Genomic DNA, 23,359 nt, shown 5'->3' with positions numbered 1-23,359 from the left:
ATCTATATAGCTCTCTTTTGTGGTACCCCACCTGTGTCCTCATCCCACAAACTAAAATTATTTTGCTAATTAATGGTTTCATTTTGCAATACTTGCCTTCCATATTTAAGTTCCATAAAAGCAGTATCTAGATGTGTGCATACCCTCTGTGTATGTACTATGCTTGGCAGAAACTATCGACGGCTATTGCTCTCTAGCTGCTAGCTTTGGCTTTCTGCTTTTGGAATACCTCCAGAAGTGTGCTCCTAGTAATTACTCTCATTTGGCCTGCATCCAGGACCCACCATGGGTTATCAGGCTGTTCCCGCGAGTTATCCAGGACTGACTGTTGTTTGTGAACCCACAGTTCTTATACGCTCAGGTTAGAGGAGCACCCAGACCCTTTACACCTTGCCAACCCAGGGCAGAGGAAATGTCTTTTTGTGGAAGAAGTGAGTATGGAAAACCATGCAACTGGAGACTTGCTGCAATAGCCTCCCATCCATCAATAGCCAGTTCAGTCCCACTCCAACATCTGGAGTCAAGCAGTCCTGCAGGGTGAACTAGAATGTGTCCACGAAGGAGGGAACTGAGTGCAGCAGGTAGGCATGTGTGCCTTAGGGCTACACTGCTTGGGTCAAGTCCTCCAATCATGCATGTTAACAGCTGTGCAACTTCTGAAATGTTTTTAAACCTCTGTGTTCAACTTTCAAGTGGGGATGGGACAGTCTCATGTAATTGTGAGGACTGAGTTAATACATGCTTACAACAGAACCTGGCCTGAAGGATGTCCTCAAATATTAACTGCTTTCCCCAGCGACTGGGGATACAACTCTTTATATTCCACAGCCTGAACTATGGTTTCTGGAGCCAGGTAGGTTTGGATGCTCATTGTGGGCAGCTAGGGCCATATAAAGACAAAAACACTTGGAAACACTACTTTTGGCCACGTCTTAACAGATAACCGGGTAACACAAATGCAGCCTGTACCTCTGAGGGCACTGAACTTTTCTCATTTATTTTCAGAAAGACACACTGATGGATTATTCTATGGCAACAATATTTTAAGAATAGTGATGAGTGGTAGACAGATGAGTGGTAGACACAGAATGAGGAGGAATATGCCCAATTGACCAAATCCTGGCCTAAGCAGAGAGTGGTCATTAGCACGCCAAGAGAAGTTCATGAGTGACAGGAAACAATCAAACCTTGTATTTTTTCTTTTCCCTTCACAAACTGGTATAAAAATACTAAAAGTAAAAATATCACCAAAAATATATTTAGCAGAAGTGGAGTTGGGGCCAGAAGCTGGGACCCCTCCCACTGCAGGCTAGAGTAGGGCAGGAGGGTTTTATGGTCCACATCGCCTTGCTGGCTAGAAGGAAGGGGAGGGCAAAGTGCAGAGGGGGTAGGAAAGAAGACAGCTGGAGGGGATGCACTTAGAGGAAATTTATGTTTAAGGGAATTAAATTGTTTTCTCAACCAAAGATGCATGCAGTTTCGGACTGTCTTGTTCTGAAACTCTGGGGCTCAGGCACAATAACTGTGAAGCCCCAGTCTGCTGGGGGCCAAGGTGCCATTCTAAAAGCTGTTGCTGAATATGGAGGAAGGGATGGTCTTGGGTAGACACTGCTGTCAGAGCTAGGCTAACTCAGGTGGCGAGGGAGAACCCAGGTGCCAAATCTATCAGTTGGAGACGGGAAGACCTGATAAGAGAGCATTAGAGGAATGTGTAAGGGGAAACTGGGGGCAATTATTTTTCCCCAAGACCTGGTGGTTTCAGGGGTGTGCACAGGAGTCCACAGTGAGGAATTTAACAAAGTCTAAGTGCTAATCCTCTTCTCCAACCCTTGCCCTGAGTTTGCCCACAGGCTGTTTGATTCCACAGGAGGCCAGGGGAGCTCTGATGTGGGAGATGGGGTCTAGGTCTGCTCCTTTGGCTCCTCTCTCTTCGGTCCCTATGAGGGGGTGGGGAGACTGGCTCATTCATTATCTTGATATGGTGTAGTCATGAGTCATGAGGGTGCTGGAAACCCTGTGCAATGACAGGGCAGGGAGGAGTCCCAGATTGAGGGCCTTTCAGCTGCACTGCTCCTGATGCAGGAACAGCTGCTGGGGCCATCACTGGGATGAAGGAGGCTCTCAGAGGGCAGCAGGTCTTGGCCATGGCTCAACTGCAGGTGCCCAAGAAAAACTAGTTAACAATAAACTCAGCCAAGCAGGGTTCCACAGGGATTCAAGTTAAGGGTGATTATTAGGACCAGGCAGGCCATAGGGTTAGTTCTGAAGGCAGCGATCTGTAGCAGTGAGCAGATCTTGAAGTATATTGTGGCATCTGGGGCTGCTAGGCCCGTGAGGCTGTAGGTAAGCATGTGTTGGCCCAGCCTACAAAGGGCTCCCAGTCACCCCCCAAAATGCTGCTCCTCCTGCAGCTTCATAGGGAAGAAAGTATGACCTGCTGATCACCTCACAGGAGATGCCTGCCCACATTGGTGGCCTTTATTTGATGGAAGCCGAATTTAGAGAACTTAGGCTTCAGAGCTTCCGGAAGCTTCCAACTCTGTGTTCAACCTGGAGTCCGCTGATGCCACCAGGATAGACTGTCCTCTTCTGTAACTTGAAGTTGAGGTGCAGTATCTGGGGGGCCAGTGGGCTGCCCAACTTGGACACCTCCACAGACCAAGGACCTGCCACTCCGTTTCCCAGAGCAGTGGCTGAACTTGCTCTGCCATTTTCATGATGTGGTATGTTCCGGTTTGCAGTACTGCAGGTTCCCCATTCTTTGTGGTGGGAAAGGGGACAGTGCTAGAAGAGGTGGTGTGTGTGAAGGCACACACATTGTTTTATCTCTGATTTCTGAGAGCAATGAAGGACCCAAGATGGAAAAGGAACTATACCTGCAGGAACAGAGTATTACTAAAACTTTTGAGCATGGACAGTGCCCTGCCAGAGAACATCATGCTTTTGACCACCTCCTGACCCATGGAATGACCCCACAGATAGCTCACCACTCTCAAAATGGCAGTCTTTAAATAGTGGGGTAACACAGAAGGACGAGGGGAAATCCCTACTTTTAAATGCAAAAGCAGAAATTCAAAGCTGTTTTTCTGTGAACACAGTTGATACTTTCAGGAAATTGGACACAAAAGGGCAGGGACTAGGATACAGCAGTTCATATTCCGGGGGGTAACAAATATATACTCTAGTGCAATAGGCACAGAGGACAGTCACCCAAGGGAAACAGAATGGGCCAGGGTTTCTGAGAACTGGCTTTGGGGCTCTAACTTCTTGTGTCAGTTGCACATTAGGAAATGGCAAGTCACAGAAGTGGAGGTGGCCTAGAACACCACTAGGTGGTTGCACTGTCATGTCTGAAGCTGATCAGGCCTGACCACTGTGTGTGGGGAAGTACAGCAGAATAATTGGAGGTAATGTCTACACAAACTAAGCCCCTACCTGAAGGTACCATCCCAGTGTCAGAGTTGAGGTGAGGCCCAGAGGAATTGTGTAACTCAAGAAGCTTGATTGACCCATGCCTCCCGGGGCGGGGGGGGGGGGTCTCGAGTTCTGAAAGTTGGGTCTGGGTGCTACATCCAGAATCACGGACTGTGTACGAAGCTAGGTCACCACATTCCCTGATGGAAAATGGGGTGATAATAAGTGACACGAGGTCACCGGTTAGGAGGTGATAAATCAAGAGACCCACTATTCAAATGAGCTGTCCCAGAAGAATACAGGTAAGCAGCCAGTGGACATGTAAGTCGGAGAGATCTGACAAGATGGTTTGAAACAGAAGGTGGGAAACATAATTTAACTCTGGGGCCAGTGCATGCGTGACTGCACTTTCCTTTTGCTGGGAAAGTGGGTGGGGCGAGAACAAAGGGTTCCATTAAAAGTAGAAACCCTCATATAAGAGAAGTGAATGAATGCTTATAGACCAATTTCTTTTTTTCTTCCTTTGCTTCTTGATCTGATCTTTTACAATTTTACAATCTCTCTTAAGAGTCAAAATGCAAATTTGATCAACTTATTTCTATCTTGCTAATGAAGCTTCATTTTGGTCATGATGCTTGATAATTTAGGCTAATTAAATATTACTGCTATTAAATTGAGGCAGTTCTGAACTAGGAGGAATGCATGCCATTCTTAAATTCTCAAACCCATAATACTGTGAAGGTTGATTTTCTGTAAATAAAAAGACCATCTTCAGGTAAGCTTTCATGGCTATTTTCTGGAACGAACACTCTTACATTCAATAATGAACATACTTAGTCTCAAAGCTCTGCCATATAAACTATAATCCTATCACTTTTCTCCAATGTGATGTCTCTGATGCTGAATGAGGTTTGCAGTCTGGTTGAAAGCTTTCCCACATTTATTACATTTATAGGGCTTCTCTCCTGTGTGAATCCTCTGATGTTGAGTAAGGTGTGTGCTTCGAATAAAGGCTTTGCCACAGATTTTACATTTATAAGGTTTTTCTCTAGTGTGGATTCTCTTATGTTGAGTGAGGGCTGAATGGTCACTGAAGGCTTTCTCACATATATTACATGTATAAGGTTTCTCCCCAGTATGAATTCTCTGATGTTGGGCTAGGGCTGATTGGTCCCTAAAGGCTTTCTCACACAAACCACATCTGTACGGTTTCTCTCCAGTGTGAATTTTCCGATGTCGAGCAAAGGATGAATTATCCCTGAAAGCTTTCCCACATTCACTACACTTATAAGGTTTCTCTCCAGTATGAATTCTCTGATGTTCAGTAAGAGAAGAGTTCACCCTGAAGGCCTTCCCACATTCGTTACATTCAAAGGGCTTCTCTCCAGTGTGAATTCTTTGATGCTGAAGAAAACTTGTGCTCTGATTAAAGGCTTTCCCACATTCGTTACATTTATAGGGCTTCTCTCCACTATGAATATTCTGGTGTTTGGTAAGATGTGCCCTGCACACAAAGGCTTTGTCACATATGTTACATTTAAAAGGCTTCTCTCCAGTGTGTATTCTATGATGGTGGGCAAGGTGTATGTTTCGGATAAAAGCTTTTCCACATAAGTTGCATTCAAAAGGTTTCTCTCCGGTGTGAATTTTCTGGTGGTAAGTAAGTGAGGAACTCACGGAGAAGGCCTTGCCACATTCCTTACATTCATATGGTTTCTCGCCAGTGTGAATTCTTTGGTGATGGATGAGGTGTGTACTCTGATGAAAGGCTTTCCCACACTCTCTACATTCATATCGTTTCTCTTTAATAACAGTTTTCCGATTTGCATTAAGTTTTTCAGTATGGACTTTCTGATGTTTATTAAGGGTTGAACTCTTAGTGAAGACTTTTCCACACTCACTACACTCAAAGGCTTTTTTGCTATATTGAAATCTCTGACTCTGAACAAAAGATGAGCCCACAGTGTAGTGCTTCCCAGGTTCATCTCCTGCCTGGGCGCTGAAGACAGAGGGGGTTTTCTGGTGAGCAAGTGCCACCTGGCCTCCATACTGCCATTTCAATAGGCCATCACATTTCCAGTGACTATCGTCTTGGTCAGGAATATCCACCTTGGGAGTAGATTTCTTACTCACAAGTGTTGTCATCCAGTCTGAAAGACAACAAACATAAACATATCTGTTTTATCTAGTTGGGGTAAGATGAGCCTGTGTATAATGCTACCAAAGAGGCTACGGTTTTGAAGGCTTCCTGAAGTGATGATCAGAAAGGAAAGGGAAGAGAGGTGAACAAAGAACGTGGCAGGAAGGGGTTGACTTAATGTAAAATGTATGCAGCAGGATAGCTTGGGAGCTTGAGTAAAGAAGCCACAGGCCTGGGTTGGAATCCTGAGTACAATATTTTCTTTGTGATTACAGAGAAGTTGCCTGACTTTCTAAGCCTCCAAAGCCTACACAGACCCTACTATACTAATAGATTAGAAAAAAGGTACCTTGTCTATTTTAGTGGTATGGTCTTTAAAATAACCTAGATGTGTCCTCAAGAAACCAGGGAAACTAGTGGTTAGCACTTGGTAGAAAAGTAATTCAACTCCCATAACTACTAAAAGCAACATTTTTATGTTCTATAGACTCATTTTAGCATTCAGATGGGTAGTAAAAAAGCCACTATGAAGGATGCATAAAACACTCGTATCTACTAATAAAATGAGGATCTCCTACTACTGGTAAGGAAGTAAAGTCTTTAAACGTCTTTGAATAATGTAACATCTATATGAGGAAAACGCACCTCAAGGATGTGTATGTGAAGGCGGAAAATGAGAAACGTAGCAGCCAATCTGCCTGGATATACCCAGTATATCTTAGAGGGTGAGGTCCTGGTCCCGGGCTGTATACCAGTCACCAGACATGGGACTCTGCGACTGGGCTAAGAGCCATGGTCCCGTGTGTTACCTGACAGAATACTTTCTCTTCCCATAGACACATTCTGTACTTTCTCAACAATTGTCTCATTTGGTTTCACGGTACAGGCATACCTCAGAGATACTGCAGGTTTAGTTCCAGACTGCTGCAATAAAGTGAATATTGCAACAAAGTGAGTCAAATTATTTTTTGGATTTCCCAGAGTATGTAAAAGTAATGTTTATACTACACTGTAGTCTATTAAGTAGCATAGCATTATGTCTAGAAAAACAGTGTATATATCACAATTAAAAAGTACTTTATTGCTAAAAGATGCTAACCAGCCTCTAAGCTTTCAGTGAAACCTTTTGGCTGGTGGAGGGTCTTGCCTCAGTGTTGATGGCTGCTGAATGATGGTTGCTGAAGGTTGGGGTGACTGTGACAATTTCTTAAAATAAGATAACAATGAAGTTTACTGTATTGATAGACATTTCCCTTTCATGCATGATTTCTCTGTAGCATGTGATTCTGTTTGACAGGATTTTACCCACAGTAGAACTTCTTTCAAAATTAGAGTCAATCTCTCAAACTCTGACACAGCTTTATCAACTAACTTTATGTCATATTCTAAATCCTATGTTGTTGTGTCAACAACCTTCACAGCATCCTCACCAGGAGTAGATTCCATCTCAAGAAACCAGTCTTTGCTCACTGTAAGAAGCAACTTATTTGTTCCAGTTGTCTCATAAGCTTGCAGCAATTTGGTCATGTCTTAAGGGTCCACTTCTAATGCTAGTTCTCTTGCTCTTTCTACCACATCTGCAGTGATTTCCTCCACTGAAGTCTTGAACCCCTCTCCAAGTCATTGATGGGGTTGGAATCAACTTCCAAAATCCTATTAAAATTGGTATTTTGATCTCTGACCATAAATTATGAATGTTCTTAATGGCATCTAGAATAGTGAATCCTTTCCAGAGGTTTTCAACTTTATTGCCAGAATTACCAAAATGTGACACAGAGACACAAAGTGAGCCAACACTGTCAGAAAAATGGCACCAACAGACTTGCTTGATGCAAGGTTGCCACAATCAGTTTGTAAAAAATGCATATCTGCACATAGCACAACGGAATGAAGTATGTCAGTATTAACAAGCAGAGTTCTAGACTGTATACTAGTTTTTCCTACATATTTGTGAATGCCTGCCTTTTATATTAAGTCTATTTAAGGCCTTGTATTAAGAAATGAAATAAGAGCTAGATACCACTTTGCAATGATGCAAAGATTACTGGAAAATCCTATCAAGAACAAGCCTCCCTCATAACTTTTTTCCCCCTATACACTCCAGAAAAAATACAAAGAACTATAATCAATAAAACTAAACTAACAAACCTCTTTACTTATCTGGAAAAGAAAGTTAAAAAGGTGCATTTTAAGGGTAAAATCCTGGTGAACTCAAATAATGTTGCTCAAAACAAAGAATGGTCAGTTAAACACCAGGATTGCCAAATCTTAACACCTTAAGGCTGACTGTCACTTCTGGACCTGATAAAGTAGGCTCTGGCTGACATTCCTGCAGAAAACAACTGGAAAATCTTAATTGATAAACAAAAATTCTGTCTAAAGGCATCAGGTGTCACTTGAAGCCAACCTGATAATGTAATATTTGAGAGAGAAGGGAAATAGAAAAAGGTAATCCCAATACTTACTGTTTTTTTTTTCCTTATAGAATTTGCTGAATTCTAAAACTTCGCAGGGCAAGAGACCAAAGCAAAGCAAATTTCAAAATTTTCTAGTCTTAAGAAAATATGGAGCTAAAAACTGAGATCAGGATCTTCCAAAGAAGGAGGTAGTCATCTTAGTAAACATGTAAAGCTCTCAGTAGGCATTCCTGGATGGCTACAACCTACTACCATGGACAAACAAGAGATAGGCAAAGCTTTATAAACACCATAACCCTATCTCCCGCTAACATTTCCTTGGCTAGATTAAGGTGGTTCCCTTGCATTCTAGCTATCCGCCAGAAGAAAAGGCAAATCTTCTCTGGAGGAATATAACATCACCTAGAGCTTCTTCACTTCTTTAAATACAGTATCAGGGATTTAATCAAAATGTACCAAGAGTACTAAGAAATTAAGAGGAAAAACAGAAAATAGACAAAGACCCACAGAACTCAGATACCAAAGTTATCAGACATGGATTTTAAGATAAGTGTGATTAGTATGTTCAATAAAACAAATAAAAATGAGAACTTCAACAGATTATTGGAACCAATGAATCAAATGAAAATTCTAGAAAGAATATAATGAAGAATATATAAAGAATATACTAATTGAAATTAAGAACTGAACAGATAGATTTAATAGTATATTGGACATGGCAGAAGGGAGCAATAGTGCCCTGGAAAAACACATAAGCAGAAAACACCTGGTAAGACTTGCTGAAAAAAATTAAAAAGGAGACATAGAAGACATGATGAAGAGACTGAACATATGTGTGATGAGTTCTGGAATGGAGGAAGGAAACAAATAAGACAAAAATGCTATTTGAAAAAAAATAAAGGCTGAAAAATGAATTTGAGAAGCACTAGAGATTTCAAGCAGGAGAAATACAAAGAAAATCCATCTAAGCACAAAACTACTGAAAACCTAAGTTTATCTTGACAGCTGCTTGAGAGGAAAAAAATGCATTACTTTTAAAGACTGACAGCTGTCTTTTTTTTTTTTTTTTTTAATGACAGCTGTCTTTTCAACAAAAACAATGGAAACCAGAGGACAACAAAATAACATTGAAAGTGTTGAAAAGAATGTAATTGCCAAATAGAATTCAAAGAAAGAAAATATCCTTAAAAAGTGAATATGAAATTGGCAGTTCTATACAAATAGAAACTGTGTCACCAACAGACCTATATTTAAAAAGAAAAAAACAATGATAAGAATGGTCTAGGCATAAGAAAATCCCAGGTGGAAACATGGAAATGTAAGAAGGAATGAAAAACAAAAGGAAAAGAAAATATGTGAATACATTTAAGTTTTATTGCACACAATAATTAGGTCTTGGGAGGTTGAAATATTTATGTAATGAAATACATAGAAAACATAACATGAAAGGTATAAGAAAATGGAGTTAATATTTTAAGGTACTAGTAATAAAGTCTAATAGTTACAGAAGATATATTAACAAGCAATAAAGGATGAAAATAAAGCAAGAGAAGGAAAAATGTAAGACAAAAGATAATTTAAAGTAGGTGAGTAAAACAGAAAATAAATACTAAGATAACAGACATCCAATTGCATATATATTAGTAACTGGTTTAAATATCTGATTAAAAACTAAGATTGGGAGTGCCTGGGTGGCTCAGCGGTTGAACATCTATCTTTGGCTCAGGGCATGATCCCGGGATCCCGGGATTAAGTCCCACATCAGGCCCCTTGCTCGGTGGGGAGCCTGCTTCTCCCTCTGCCTGTGTCTCTGCCTCTCCCTCTGTGCCTCTCATGAATAAATAAATAAAATCTTTTAAAAAGAAAACTAAGATTGTAAGACTAGATTTTTTAAAATTCAACTAAATGTTTATTAGAAGAGAAATATCAAAATATAGACATAGAAACATAGAAAAGGATTTATCATTCAAGCACTAACCACAAGAAAGCTGGTGTATGTATCAGACAAACTTTACAATATAAGAAAAATAGACTTTCAGATATTTCATATTGACAGAAGGGATATTTCTCTAGGAACATATAACAAATCTACATTTGCACATAACTTCACAATGTATAAAGTAGAAGCTGAGAAAATGAAGAGCAAAAACAGAGAAATCTTAACAATCCTAGTAAGATAACTCAGTAACTCAGAAATGAAATCTTAAAGAACAGGGATGATCTTAACAATCTGATAAACAAATCTGACTCAATAAATAGGCTTGAAAACTGCATACTCAACAATGACAAAGTACATATTATTAGTGCATACAAAACATTTACCTAAACTGATGTCATATTGAGCTGTAAACGATACATTTCACATGACTCCAAGCATTCAGAATATGTTCTCTGAACTCAGTGGAATTAAGCTAGAAATGAACACCAAAATAACAAAAAGATACTGAAAAAATCCACAGATATTTCTAAATTAAACAACACATTTCTAAATAACTGATAGATGAAAGAAATCACAACAAAAATTAGAAATAATTTAAATGATAAAAATATGAAATGAAACTGATAGGATGCAGGTACAGCCATTTGTAGAAGGAAATGTGTATCTTAAGAAATTAGAAAAATAGTAAATGAAACACAAAGGAAAGAAAGAACCTTTCTTATTATAATAACTCAATAAAAATTGACAGACTTCTAGCCAGACTAATCAAGAACAGAGAGAATGCATATATCACTAATATCAATAATGATAAAGATGACATCAGGATAGATTCCAGAGACTTATAAAACAATAATGAAATGCGGAAACTCTATGCTAATAAGTTTGGCCATGCCATTTAGACAAATGGCGCAAATTCCTAGAAAGGTAAAAAAAAAAAAATTTGAATGGTCCTACAGCTAGTAAATAAACTGAATCTTCAATTTAAAACCTTCTCATAGGGGCACCTAGAGGCTCAGTAGGGTAAGTAGCAGACTTGATTTTGGCTCAGGTCATGATCTTTGGGTCATGGGATCGAGCCCTACATTGAGCTCTTTGCTCAGTGGGGAGTCTGCTTGAGGATTTTCTCTCTCTCTCCCCCTCTTACTCCCTACACCTGCACTCATGCACATACTCTCTCTCAAATAAATAAATATATAAATCTTAAAAAAATAAAAATAAAACCTTCTCACAATGAAATTGCCAGCCAGAGATGGCTTCACTAGTAAATCTGTCTAAATATTTAGGAAAAAAAATAACACCAATATTACACAAGCTCTTTCAGAGAACTGAAGAGAACAAACATTTTTAATTGGTTTTATGAAGTTAGTATAACCTGCCAGAAATCTGATGAGGATAATTAAAAAAAAAAAATCACAGGCCATTCTTTCTCATAAACACAGATGTAAAGTTCCTAAAAGAAATATTCAGCAAAAGGAATATAAAAAAGTGAATAAAAAAGGATAATGGATCAAAAATAAGTTGAAATTCAACACTATTTTCACATTTCAATCACTCAATGTCATTCACTACATTAACAAAATACAGGGGAAAAATAACATCATTCTTTCAATAGATGCTGAAAAGGCACATGACCCAATTCAATACCTAGTCATGATACAAACTCATAAAGTAGGAGTAGTACATAACGTCCTTAATCTGCCAGAGTACCGACAAAAAACCTACACAAAACATCACAGTTAATTGTAAAATATTGAAAACATTCCCCTGAGACTGCAATGAGAAAAAGTCTGTTATCACAATTTGTTTTCATTTTTTTAAAAATTCATGTAAGTAATCTCTACACCTAATGTGGAGCTCAAATACATGACCCTGAGATCAAGAGACACATATTATTTGACTGAAGCAGCCAGGCACCCCGTTATTACAATTCATATGTATTGTTGTACTGGAAGTCTTAATCAGTACAAGGTAAAGAAAGAATAAAAATATTATTCTCAGATAATACGATTATATTTGTATAAAACAACAAAATATTATACAATATGGTTGGCATTCATAAGGAAATTTAGTAAAGCTGCTGGACATAAGATCAATATATAAAAACCAACAGTCTATCTGTATACCAGTAACAAATAATTGGAAAATAAAACTTTCAAAAGACATTTATAATTGTAATCAAAAGCAAAAAATACTCAGAAATAAATACAATGAAAGATGTGTAAGAACTATATATGTAAAACGACAAAAAATTTAAGAGAAATCATAAAGAAAACCTAAATAAATATAGGGATAGAACATGTTCACAGAATGGAATATTACCAATTCTCCCCACTTAAGCTACAGACTCAGACCAATTCTTATTAAAATCCCAGCAGGAATTTTGTGGAAACTGAAAAGTCAATTCAAAAATTCTAAAAGCAAAGAAAAAAACAAAGCTGGAGGACTTACATCATTATGTTAGAGTAATTAAAACAGTACTGTATTAGACAAAAAGAATGAGACAGCATAGAGTCTAGAAACAGACCTATATACCAATAGACCAATGTAAGAGATTATAGAATCCAGGATCAGATTCATGCACATGTAGTCGCCATATGTATGGCAAAGGAGATAGTGCAATACTAGGGGAGAAAGACAGTCTTTTCAGTAAACCATCCTGGGTCATCTGGATATCCATATAAAAAACAATGAACAATATATTTTCCATGTTGATTTCAATTTTTTAAAAAAATTTATTTATGATAGTCACACACACACAGAGAGAGAGAGAGAGAGGCAGAGACATAGGCAGGGGGAGAAGCAGGCTCCATGCACCGGGAGCCAACGTGGGATTCGATCCCGGGTCTCCAGGATTGCGCCCTGGGCCAAAGGCAGGCGCCAAACTGCTGCGCCACCCAGGGATTCCCCTCCATGTTGATTTCAGACTGAAGTATGAAAGACAAAAGAATAAAGCTGCTACAGGTAAACAAAGATCTCCAAAGCCTTAAAGGACACAAGAAGCATTAACCACAGGAGCAAACACAAAACCACAAAAACCCACACCCTGATTAATTGGACTATCTTAAAAATGTAGAACTTGTTTATCAAATTATTATTCAAAGTGGGAAACAACATATGCAACACACACACATACACACACACACGACATTTGAGGATTCAAATCATAAATATGCAAACCTATCAATCAATAGGAAAAAAAAAATCAATAAGAAAAGAATAGACAACTATATAGAAAATAAGAGAAAGACTTATAGGTGCTTTACAAAAGAGGATATTAGGGGTGCCCGGGTGGTGCAGTTGGTTAGCCTCTGACATTTGGTTTGGCTCAGGTCATGATCTCAGGGTTTTGAGATTAAGCACCGAGTCAGGCCACACACTCAGCACAGAGTTATCTTGAGATTCTCTCCCCTTCTCCCTTTGCCCTTCCCGCTTGTACTCTCTCTAAAATAAATAAATAAATAAATCTTAAAAAAAAAAAGAGGATAGTAAAGATTAAAAACAAAGATGATCAATTTCATCAGTCATAAGTTGAAATACAATCAGATATTCCATAAATCCTCTAAAGTAGTAGAAAAAAATTTTAAATGGTAACAGTAGGTCTACAGGAGGATATGAAACTCTCACATACTGCTGGTTGATGAATGGACTGGTATACCCACTTTGATAAACTACTTCGCAGTCTCGACTAAAGCTTGCCTACTCATGAACACAGTACTCCTAGCCATGTACCCAAGACAAATGTACACGTACATTCTCTAAAAGATGTAAAGGAATGTTCAAAGCAGTACACTTCATCATAAAAGCTCCAAGCTAGAAATGAATCTAATGTCTAGCAACAGTACAAAGTAGAAATGGGGGCAGCTCTGGTGGCTTAGCGGTTTAGCATCACCGTCAGCCCAGGACATGATCCTGGAGTCCTGGGATCAAGTCCCGCATTGGGCTCCCTGCATGAAGCCTGCTTCTCCCTCTGCCTGTGTCTCTGACTCCCTCTCTCTCTGTGTGTCTCTCATTAATAAATAAATAAATAAATAAAATCTTTTTTTAAAAAAAAGAAAGTAGAAATGGCAGTAGGTTTACAGAGTGAAATATATCAGTGAGAATGAACCAACTCTTGCTATACATGGATGAATCTCAAACATACCATTGAAGGAAAGAAGCCAGACACAGAAGAATACTGTAGGATTCCATTTACATAAACTTCAAAAATAGGCAAGAACAAAGCTACATTCAGGGTAATAGTTATCTTTAGAACAAAAGAAATAGAGGGATGGGAGGTTTCTGACACGCTGGTAACATTCTATTTCTTGTTATAGGTGCCAGTTATATGGTATTTACACTGCAAAACTTTGTTGAGTTTTACACTTCTAATTTGTCTGTTTTTCTGGGCTAGTAGTACTACAAAACATTTTTACTTAAAAAAATCTGGCCGATAGCTTTCAAAAATGATACTGTGGCTCAATGAAAATAACCAATTGTTGGCTTTCTTTTCTAGCAGCTGCTGGATAATTCTATTAAAGCCTTTTCTTGATTGTGATAATAAAAACACATTATCTACATTAAAGAGAATATCTGTCTTCTTAATGTTTAGTGTTATAGGAGAACACTCATCCAATCAAGAGGGGAGTCAAATGCAGGTTTTCCCACATTGAAGATGAACTGAGGTTGGGAATGACTGGACCCCCACTGAAGATCTGAGCATGCAGCATCTGCTCTTGCCAGGGCCCAGGTCTCTTCAGGGTGGGCTGAATTAAGAAGTAATACCCCTGGCTGCATTGTCTCACGTTAAAAAAAACAAAGTATGGTTTTAACCTATAAAACTCCAGGGTTTCATACATGACATGCAAGCAGTATGATCCAAGCCCCCTTTACAATGTACTCAAAAGGTCATCCTTGGGGAGGGACCAGAAACTAATCGGGTTTAACTTCCAAATCACAAGAAGTTTCAGAAACTGGCATCATCAGATACATCAGGAAGTGGGGAATGGATGATGGAGCATTGGTCAGTTTGCAAAGCTTTTAGGCCTCCACGACCCTTCCCCAACTCGGAGGAGCTCAGGGATTTCCCTCTTCCTCTCTCCCTCTCAGAGAGAGTAAATCAAAGGTGCTCCAGACCGAAGAAGACACCAGGGCAGTGGGCAGCAGGAGAGCCATGTTAAAGACTCAAGCCCCACTTATCCACATAGAGTTTCTTTTGGAAAGAAAAAGGAGGACCATGGTCCTCCTACTGTTTATCTGGGCAGACAATTGGGGACTACCAGATAGCTGAGGAAAGCTTCTAACTGGAAAGAGATACCAACAGAATCAAAAAGAAAATTTGAGACCACAGAGCTTTCAAAGGGAGAAGAAAAATGTTTTTGTAAGTCATTTCTCTTTCAAGGTAAAAACCTTAACTATAAAATGTGAATAAGAACTTATAAATAAAGCAATATCCTGAGGAACAAGAGTCCTTGGAAATTAAAAATGATGGCAGAATTTGAAAACTCTGAGAATTCCTCTGAGAATTCCCACTGTAAAACATTTAGAAAATTAGGGGAAAAAAAGAGAGAAAGCAACAACTTTCTGGGTAACCGACAAATGACAGGGAAAGATGGGAGATCCCTGGAGGAAAGCAAACAGACAAGGGATTCAGCCCCTAGGGACCGTGTCCAGGTCATAGCACAAGGACCAACAGAGCCCAGGAGGCTCCGTGAACTGAGGTTGACAGGACTCAGGGTTTGGGAAGGCTGAGGCAGCTATAATTTGTGGACCACTGAAGAGAAGCTGTGAAGCTGAATTTGCAGTTTAATACCTTCCCATAAGGAAAATTCTTGGCCCAGAAACTGTCACTGGGTTGACCAAGCACTTAATGAAGAAATAATACTAATTCTATACAAATTTTCCCAAAAATGAGAAGGGGAACTGTCCAAATTCATCTTTTGAGGCTAACATTACTCTGATACCAAAACCAAAGATATTACGAGGAACAGATCAGACTAACATAGCCCTCATGTACACAGATGGAATAATTCTCAACAAAATGTTAGCAAATCTAATCCAGGAATATTCTAGAAACAGTAAATCAAAACTAAGTTGGGTTTTTTCCAGAAGTGCAAATTTGACTTGATATTTTAAAACCAATCAATGTAATTGATCAACCACTGCAGCACCTTAAGGATTTGGAAAAGCACTTGAGAAAACTGCAACATCCAGTCACAATAAATCCCTCATCAGATGTGTAAAGTTACTGATGAAGGGCATCTACAAAGTAATCCATGCCCGACATACTGGATTGTGAAAGACAGGCAGCATTGCCCCTAGTACTGGGAGCAAAGAGAGACAGGCCCTCCCACAGCTGCTGCTCTGATGCTCAGCTGCATGGTGCCAGAGTCCTACCCTGGCCGGTAAGCAACACCTGGACCTCACGTTCTCTGCAAACACTTTCCTGGTTTAAACACACAACTAGAATACAACCTGGGATTTCTGCTTTTTGGGCACATGCCTTAGTGAAAACATAGGTTCACAAAGAGCATCTGAACTAAAATATATCCACACGATGCCTTGTACCAGAATGTTCATAGTAGCTTTAGCCAAAACCTGAAAATAGCCCAAGTGCTCCATAAAGATGGTTGAACAAATAGGGCTATCTCCATAGGGCAGGATGCTAATTTGGCAATAACAAAAAACTTCTGACACGTGAAATGGCAAGGAGGCGTCTCAAAGATGCTGTGCCAAGTGATAGAAGTCAGTCACAGAAAGGTATGTGCTGTGTGGTTCTGTTCCTATAAAATCTGGGTTGCCTGGTGCTAGGGGTGGGGCCAGGGACTGACTACAAAGAGGTCTAAGGGAATTCTTAGGTTAGGGATAACAGAAACATCATTATTTGTAAGCAAATACATCAAATAGTCAGTGAAAAGAAAAGTGGCTACCTCTCCAGAAGGGAGAACAGGGAAAAGGGAGGACAATGAGGCCACTCTCTCTCTTTTTTTTTTTTTTTGTAATAAACAAAGTAGTTTCACGAAATGCATGTATCACTGTGGTAAAACTTAATACTCAATAAAAAGAACAGAATAAACTCCAAAACCATCAAAGGAAAGAAATGAAGTGTAAAAAAAAAAAAAAGTCAATGAACTAGATTAAGATAAAATAAAAAGGATCAGCAGAGTCAAATATTCATTAAAAAAGTCTATTAAAGGGGTACCTGGAGTTAAGTAGCCAACTCTTTTATCTCAGGGTTGTGAGTTCAAGTCCCTTGTTAGGCTACTTAAAAAGAAAGTCTATTGAAAAGCAAATGCTTTTCAATAGCATAGATGGCTGGGATGCCTAGATGGCTGTCAGTTAAGCATCTACCTTTGGCTCGGGTCATGATCTCAGGATCCTGGGATCAAGCCCAATGGCAGAGCTATCTGCTCAGCAGGGAGTCTGCTTCTCCCTCTCCCTCTGTGCTCTCTCTTTTATAAATAAATAAAATCTTAAAAAAAAAAAAAAACAAAACGACCAAACCCCTGATAAAGTTTTACAGAAAAAAAAAAAAGACAAAAGTTAACTATTAGAAATTCACGCTTCTATTCAATAAATACATGTTGGGTCCCAGAGTGCTGAGGATACAGGACAAGGAGTACCAAGTCCTTCCCTCACGGATCAAAGGGTAGAAAGGATCATTTCAACATGACACAGCATGAAGATAAAAATCATAAAAGCAAAAGACTGATAGATTTTATTTCATTAATTAAGAACTTCCATTAGTGGGACGCCTGGGTGGCTCATCGGTTGAGTATCTGCCTTCAGCTCAGGTCGTGATCCCAGAGTGCCAGGATTGAGCCCCACATAGGGCTCCCTGCAAGGGGCCTGCTTCTCCCTCTGCCTATGTCTCTGCCTCTCTCTTTCTGTGTCTCTCATGAATAAATAAATAAAATCTTAAAAAAAAAAAAAAAAAGAACTTCCATTAGTAAAGAAAGAGAGAAGATAAACTTGGGGGTGACACATATATTACCTGATAAAATACTTGATTCCTGGATACATAGGACTCTTTATAAAGGAATAAGAGAAAGATAAACTGTAATACAAAAGTGTGCAATGAATATGAACACGAAAGTCCCAGAACACAAATTATCAATACACGAGAAGATATTCAAGTTCATTACTAACAAGGAAATATAAATTAAAACCACAGTGAGATACCATTTCACAGAAATGGGACTGGGAGAATTTTTAAAAGTCTAAGAGTTCCCAATTTGGGCAAGAATGTAAAGTAACAAGAACCTGCATTGACTATTGGTATAATTTGGAACAATTAATTGGTAATCTGGGAAAATCCAGTGGAGCTGACACAGCATATACCCTATGCCTATGAATACACTCAAAAACACTTCTAAAGAAGGTCCATGTATGTGAGGAAACGTGTGTAAGAATATTAAGTCAGAGTTATTCGAAACAGCAAAGTCTGGAAACATCCTACAGATCTACCAGCAATAGAACAGATACAGTAAGGTATCACCACCGAGGAAGTGTCAAACTGCAGAGCTACGCTTCTTAATGAGGGTTTAAAACATACAACTTGTGGAAAGGCATCTACTGTACAATACATATATCAGACTTTGAAGTGTGCAAAACTGAACATGATTGCTCAGAGCTATGGATGTGGTAAAACCATGTAGAACATTGTGGGGCTGCTGGTGTAAAATTTAAGCTGGTGGTTTTGGTTGGCATTGAAAGGAGGCAGGGACAGTGAAGTGGGGTGCAATGGTCTCCACAGGTGCCCCTATGTTTTGTTTCTTCAGCTGGACAGTGGGGTATGGGTGCTGTTTCCTTAACTCTGCAAACCATCAGAAAATACCATATATTCTCTTCTGTATACAGAACATACAGGCATCAATATATGTTTAAAGTAAAACAAGGATGGACACCTGGGTGGCTCTGTGGTTGAACATCTGCCTTCAGCTCAGGTTGTGATCCCAGGGTTGTGGGATTGAATTCCACATCAGGCTCCCTGAAGGGAGCCTACTTCTCCCTCTGTCTATGTCTCTGCTTCTCTTCCTGTGTCTCTCATGAATAGATAAATAAAATCTTAAAAAAAAAAAAAAAAGTACAAGGAAACGACTACAAGTGTAGAAATAAAATTACAACCTGTAATAGTAAATGAGAGCTGGTTCTCTGAAAAAAATTCCCAACCAATTTAAGAGGGAGACAAAAAAGCAGATACAATTGGAAATGAGCAAGAGAACACAATATAAAGTGTTAAAACTGTAGATGAATGCTATGCCCAGTTGCAAATGAATACACTTCATGGCAAAAAAACAAAAACCAAAAACCAAAAAGCCAAACCCAAAATCCAACAGTTTAAAGCTAATTGGTAAAATGTATAACCGATGTAACAGAAAGAAACCTCAGCAGATTAATAAATACGGATGAAATGTAAAAAGTTATTAGCACATGACTCAAATTAAGAGACCAGGTGGTTTTCTGTAGGTTTACTGAGTAAACGATTTTCTAGGTGATTGAAGCTATTTTGGAGGAGGAGAGAAAATGAATTTTGAGGGTCAGAGGAGTTTCATTGCTGGCTATACCCCAATCCTGACTTGCCAGGAGATAGCAACATTAAATCTGTCCAAATGAGCTAACCATGCGGAGGCCAGGTTTTCCTTATGTGGGGTTGATGTGACTTGCCTCACAGGTTCTAAGAGCTGAATGGGGCAGTTCACATAAATTTCCTCAGAAAACACTCAGCACGGTGATGGTCCTCAGACGCTGAACAGCCAGCCAACTCCCTTCTCCCTCTGCTAGCACATGATCCAGAGAAGAGAAAACCTATCAGAAGGACTTTTTCTTTCTATGTCTGAAAATAAGTGTCTATTCTAAACCGAGGGTCACTGGGTGCAATTGCAGAGGAGTTCTAGAGATGTTTTTTTGAAGTCCTTGTCAGTTATTAAGAAATGAAACAGAAATAAGATAAAAACCAAAACTAAAAAGGATCTAACAAATGCTTTAGGCATAATGATCACTGGAGAGTGAGAAGAGGGCAAAAATATTTGGAAATAACTACCATTTCTCTACAGCAGTAATTTCTGACTAAAGAACAAAAAAGTAGATGGCTCTATTCCAAAGTAAAAATAGATCTTCAACAGATGAGAGAAACAGCTATAAAACTTTATTGGTAAGTATATTATAACTACTGATCACCCTCAAGAATCGACTCAAGGTTTGGGGTGTCCAGGCAACTCAGGAATGCAAGGTGCTAGACGCTGAGGGCTGGGAAAGGCACCTGGGAGGGCCTGAACCATGACCACCTGGGCATTCAGGTCATTACCCACACCTATCAAATTGCTTCCAGGTATAAAGCTCCTTCTTCATCTTCATATTCCCTCCACCCATGGGCAATAAAGAACTAGTAGGAATGATGATGAGCAATGGAGGAATGGATGATGATGTTATGGAAGAGTGGCAGGACAGTGGATGAATTTCTTTTGTTTAATTCCTCCTCCCCTGCTTTTGTTAGAACACTGCTTTTATAACACAGAATGAAATACTCAAAATGCCTTAGCTTGGTTATCACAGAACATAAAAATTCTGAATGCTATTGGGGAAAGTTAGAAGATTTTTTTTTTTTTTTTTTTGGATAACTGAGTTTTTTAGAGTTAAGACATTCAAATTCTATAACAGATTGGGTCCTAGACATTCTGGGTATAGAGTTATTTATCATAGGATATGAATCCCTGCCTGTTTTACCTGGATGAAAAATGAGTACCAAAAGGTTTTCAAAATATATTTTCCAGGGGTGTCTGGGTCGCTCAGTTGGTTAAGCATCTGCATCAGCTCGGGTCATGATCTCGGGGTCTTGGGATCGAGCCCTGTGTCGGGCTCCCTGCTCAGAGAGTCTATGTCTCCCTCCCCCTCTCCCTTTGCTTGCCACTCCCCCTGCTGTGCTCTCTCTCTCAAATAAATAAAACCTTTAAAAGAAAAAATTTTCCAGCTTAAAAAATGCTAGCTCAAAGTGAAATGTCATGTCTTGGTTAAGGCAATATGCTCTCTAGAATATTCAGGACCAAGGGGAGAGGCACCCCTGCTCCCGCTCTTAAGCTACCAGACACCCAAAGGGCTCCTCAAGACAAGTTACAACCACTAAACTGTATGTTCCCTGTATCCTCTGGCTCCAAGTGTAGGCCACTTACTAGGTACCAGATAAGCGATTCGGGAAAGTATAAACCTGGCTGCACTCTCATGGTGCTTCCAGCACAGCGTGGTACTGAGAACAGTCAGAAAATAATTAAATGGATCACATGAATGAGCAAAAATGAAGGCAAGTAAAGAAGTGTGTAATGTTAAGCTGGAAGGAATGCCTCAGAAGGCAGATGGTTAGCGGGCCCATCACATCCTGTTGTGTGTAACCAGGGGATCCCTGGGTGGCTCAGCGGTTTGGCACCTGCTTTCGGCTCAGGGTGTGATCTTGGAGTCCCGGGATCGAGTCCCACATTGGGCTCCCTGCATGGAGCCTGCTTCTCCCTCTGCCTGTGTCTCTGCCTCTCTGTCTCTGTCTCTCTCTCTCTCTGTCTCTCATGAATAAATAAATAAAATCTTAAAAAAAAAAAAAAAAGAAAGTACATGTACCTATTGTGTGTAACCTGGCACAGGTCCTCCTCATGGGAAGACAATGAGCAGAGACTGCACTGTTAGATGCTCAATGAGACAAAAGGACATGTGAACATGGCATGGTGGGAGCTGCCCAGATTATAGTGGAGACATTAGTCTATGCTGAAGGAGGAGGAAGAAAATTCATGGAGAGGAAAGCCCACATGCACACGGGGCCAAATGTGGCAACTAGATTTTGGGGTGAACGAAGAGTGAAAAGATCTTGTTTCTCAGTCTAAGGCCTGGAGCATTTGTGGAGCTCCTCCCAATGACTCCCACACATGGGGCTCTTACCAACACAGAAGCCTCCTGATGTGTCCTCCAGCATCCATTCTTCTTCTTTTCCCAGCTGGGAAAATGCATCTGGTTGGGGTCCTAAGAGTCCTGTTTTTGAGGGGAAAAATGGACCATGTCTGTTCACACCAGCAATAAAATCATTGCAAACAGGAGACCTGGGCCTCAGGACCTCCTGGAAAAAGTGACCTGATAGGAAGGCCAGGGGCCAGATGAGTTCCCAGGAGGAAGAAAGACAATCTGTTTGCATGTCCTTCTACCTGCTGAAACGGAGAAAGGACTGAACCTAGTCACCTTCAGAGCATCTGCACATAGACTCCAAAGGGGTCACGTACTCAGGACACCAGGGGTAGGCATGCAGGAGCCCAGATGATAACATCCTCGATCAGGCCATCCCCAGCCCAGTGTGCTGCATGGGACCAGTTTAAGAGTTTATAAGGGTCCCAAAAAGATCTCCAAATGGGAAGATAAGCCTTTGGGGGTCCCTCCCCAACTTACCCAGGGAGACTAGGTTGCTGTAGTTCTCCAGCATCACATCTCTGTAAAGGGCCCGCTGAATGGGGTTCAGCTGTGCCCACTCGTCCCGGGTGAAGAGCACCACAACGTCCTTGAAGGTCACGGATTCCTGTAACAGCAAACCAGTCCCTGGTGACCTGCGGCCACCCACTCCCACGGCTCTCCAGGAACTGCTGAGCCTGGCAGTCCTCAGGAGCCGGGGGAGATGTGCGGGACTGTTAGCACAGAGCAGGCTGGTGTTCCATGACAACATAAGCAAATCCCAGGGGGTCCTAGGGGCCAAGTTTTTATCAGACTTTGCTTCTTCCTTTGAATAAACACGTATTATGGAGAAGATATGCTTCCTCAGCACTGAGACTTCAAACTTGCTGTTCATTGTGCCCTGCACATTTTCTCCCATTGTTCTGCCCAGCCCTGCCTCCACTCCCACCCTACCCCATGAATCCTACCTAGGCTTCAGCCTCCACCTTATCTCCTGCCTCCACTCCCACCCCACCTCATGAATCCTACCTAGGCTTCAGCCTCCACCTTATCTCCTGGGCACAGCCTGCCTCAACTCCTTTCTCAGGCTCAACCAAGTATGGCCCCACTTTATTGTGAGTTCTCATTTACTTTTGGGTTCCCCCACAGGACTGTTAACTCTAAGAAGCTATGGAGTATTTCCACATCTCTTGTCTTCCCCACATGTTTTGGAGAACATGGCCCACATACTAGCACCTACTGCTTGTTGCTTAGCAACTCCTGCATATCTTCAGCTGCTCACCTGCCCACTCTCAACACATACATGGTTCCCACAGAAATAGTCACTCTAGACAATATGACCTTGTCACCTCTGATCACAACTAGTGCCTTCCTTGGAAACTCTTGGCTGAGAAGCCAAGAGAGCTGGTGTGCCCTGAGAATGAATGAAGCAGAAGCTCAGAGAAGAAAGCCAAAGGTCCAAAAGAAAGGACTTTTAGATTATATATATATGTAGAGACAGAGAGACAGACAGACCACCCACCCCACCTCCCTATCCAAAGTCCTTGCCTCTTTGCC

General features: G+C 40.4%; 1 protein-coding gene across 2 annotated transcripts in view; it reads right to left on the bottom strand.

Annotated features, from left to right (window-relative positions):
* Positions 1–976: 976 nt before the first annotated feature.
* The window catches only part of ZNF454 (zinc finger protein 454), a 54,836-nt gene continuing 32,453 nt past the window's right edge, over positions 977–23,359 (bottom strand). For both annotated transcript variants that reach the window (XM_072731846.1, XM_026015422.2), the window contains 3 exons: positions 22,304–22,430; positions 21,806–21,895; positions 977–5,564 (listed from right to left, as the gene is read on the bottom strand). In XM_072731846.1, the coding sequence (XP_072587947.1) occupies positions 4,285–5,564; positions 21,806–21,895; positions 22,304–22,430 (1,497 nt within the window). In that variant the 3' untranslated portion in view covers positions 977–4,284. The remainder of the gene's footprint in view (positions 5,565–21,805; positions 21,896–22,303; positions 22,431–23,359) is intronic.

The sequence above is a fragment of the Vulpes vulpes genome, chromosome 12 (genome assembly GCF_048418805.1).
Source record: "Vulpes vulpes isolate BD-2025 chromosome 12, VulVul3, whole genome shotgun sequence".
Taxonomy (NCBI): domain Eukaryota; kingdom Metazoa; phylum Chordata; class Mammalia; order Carnivora; family Canidae; genus Vulpes; species Vulpes vulpes.
Note: the sequence above shows the minus strand (reverse complement) of the source record. Positions and strands in the feature narration are given on the sequence as shown.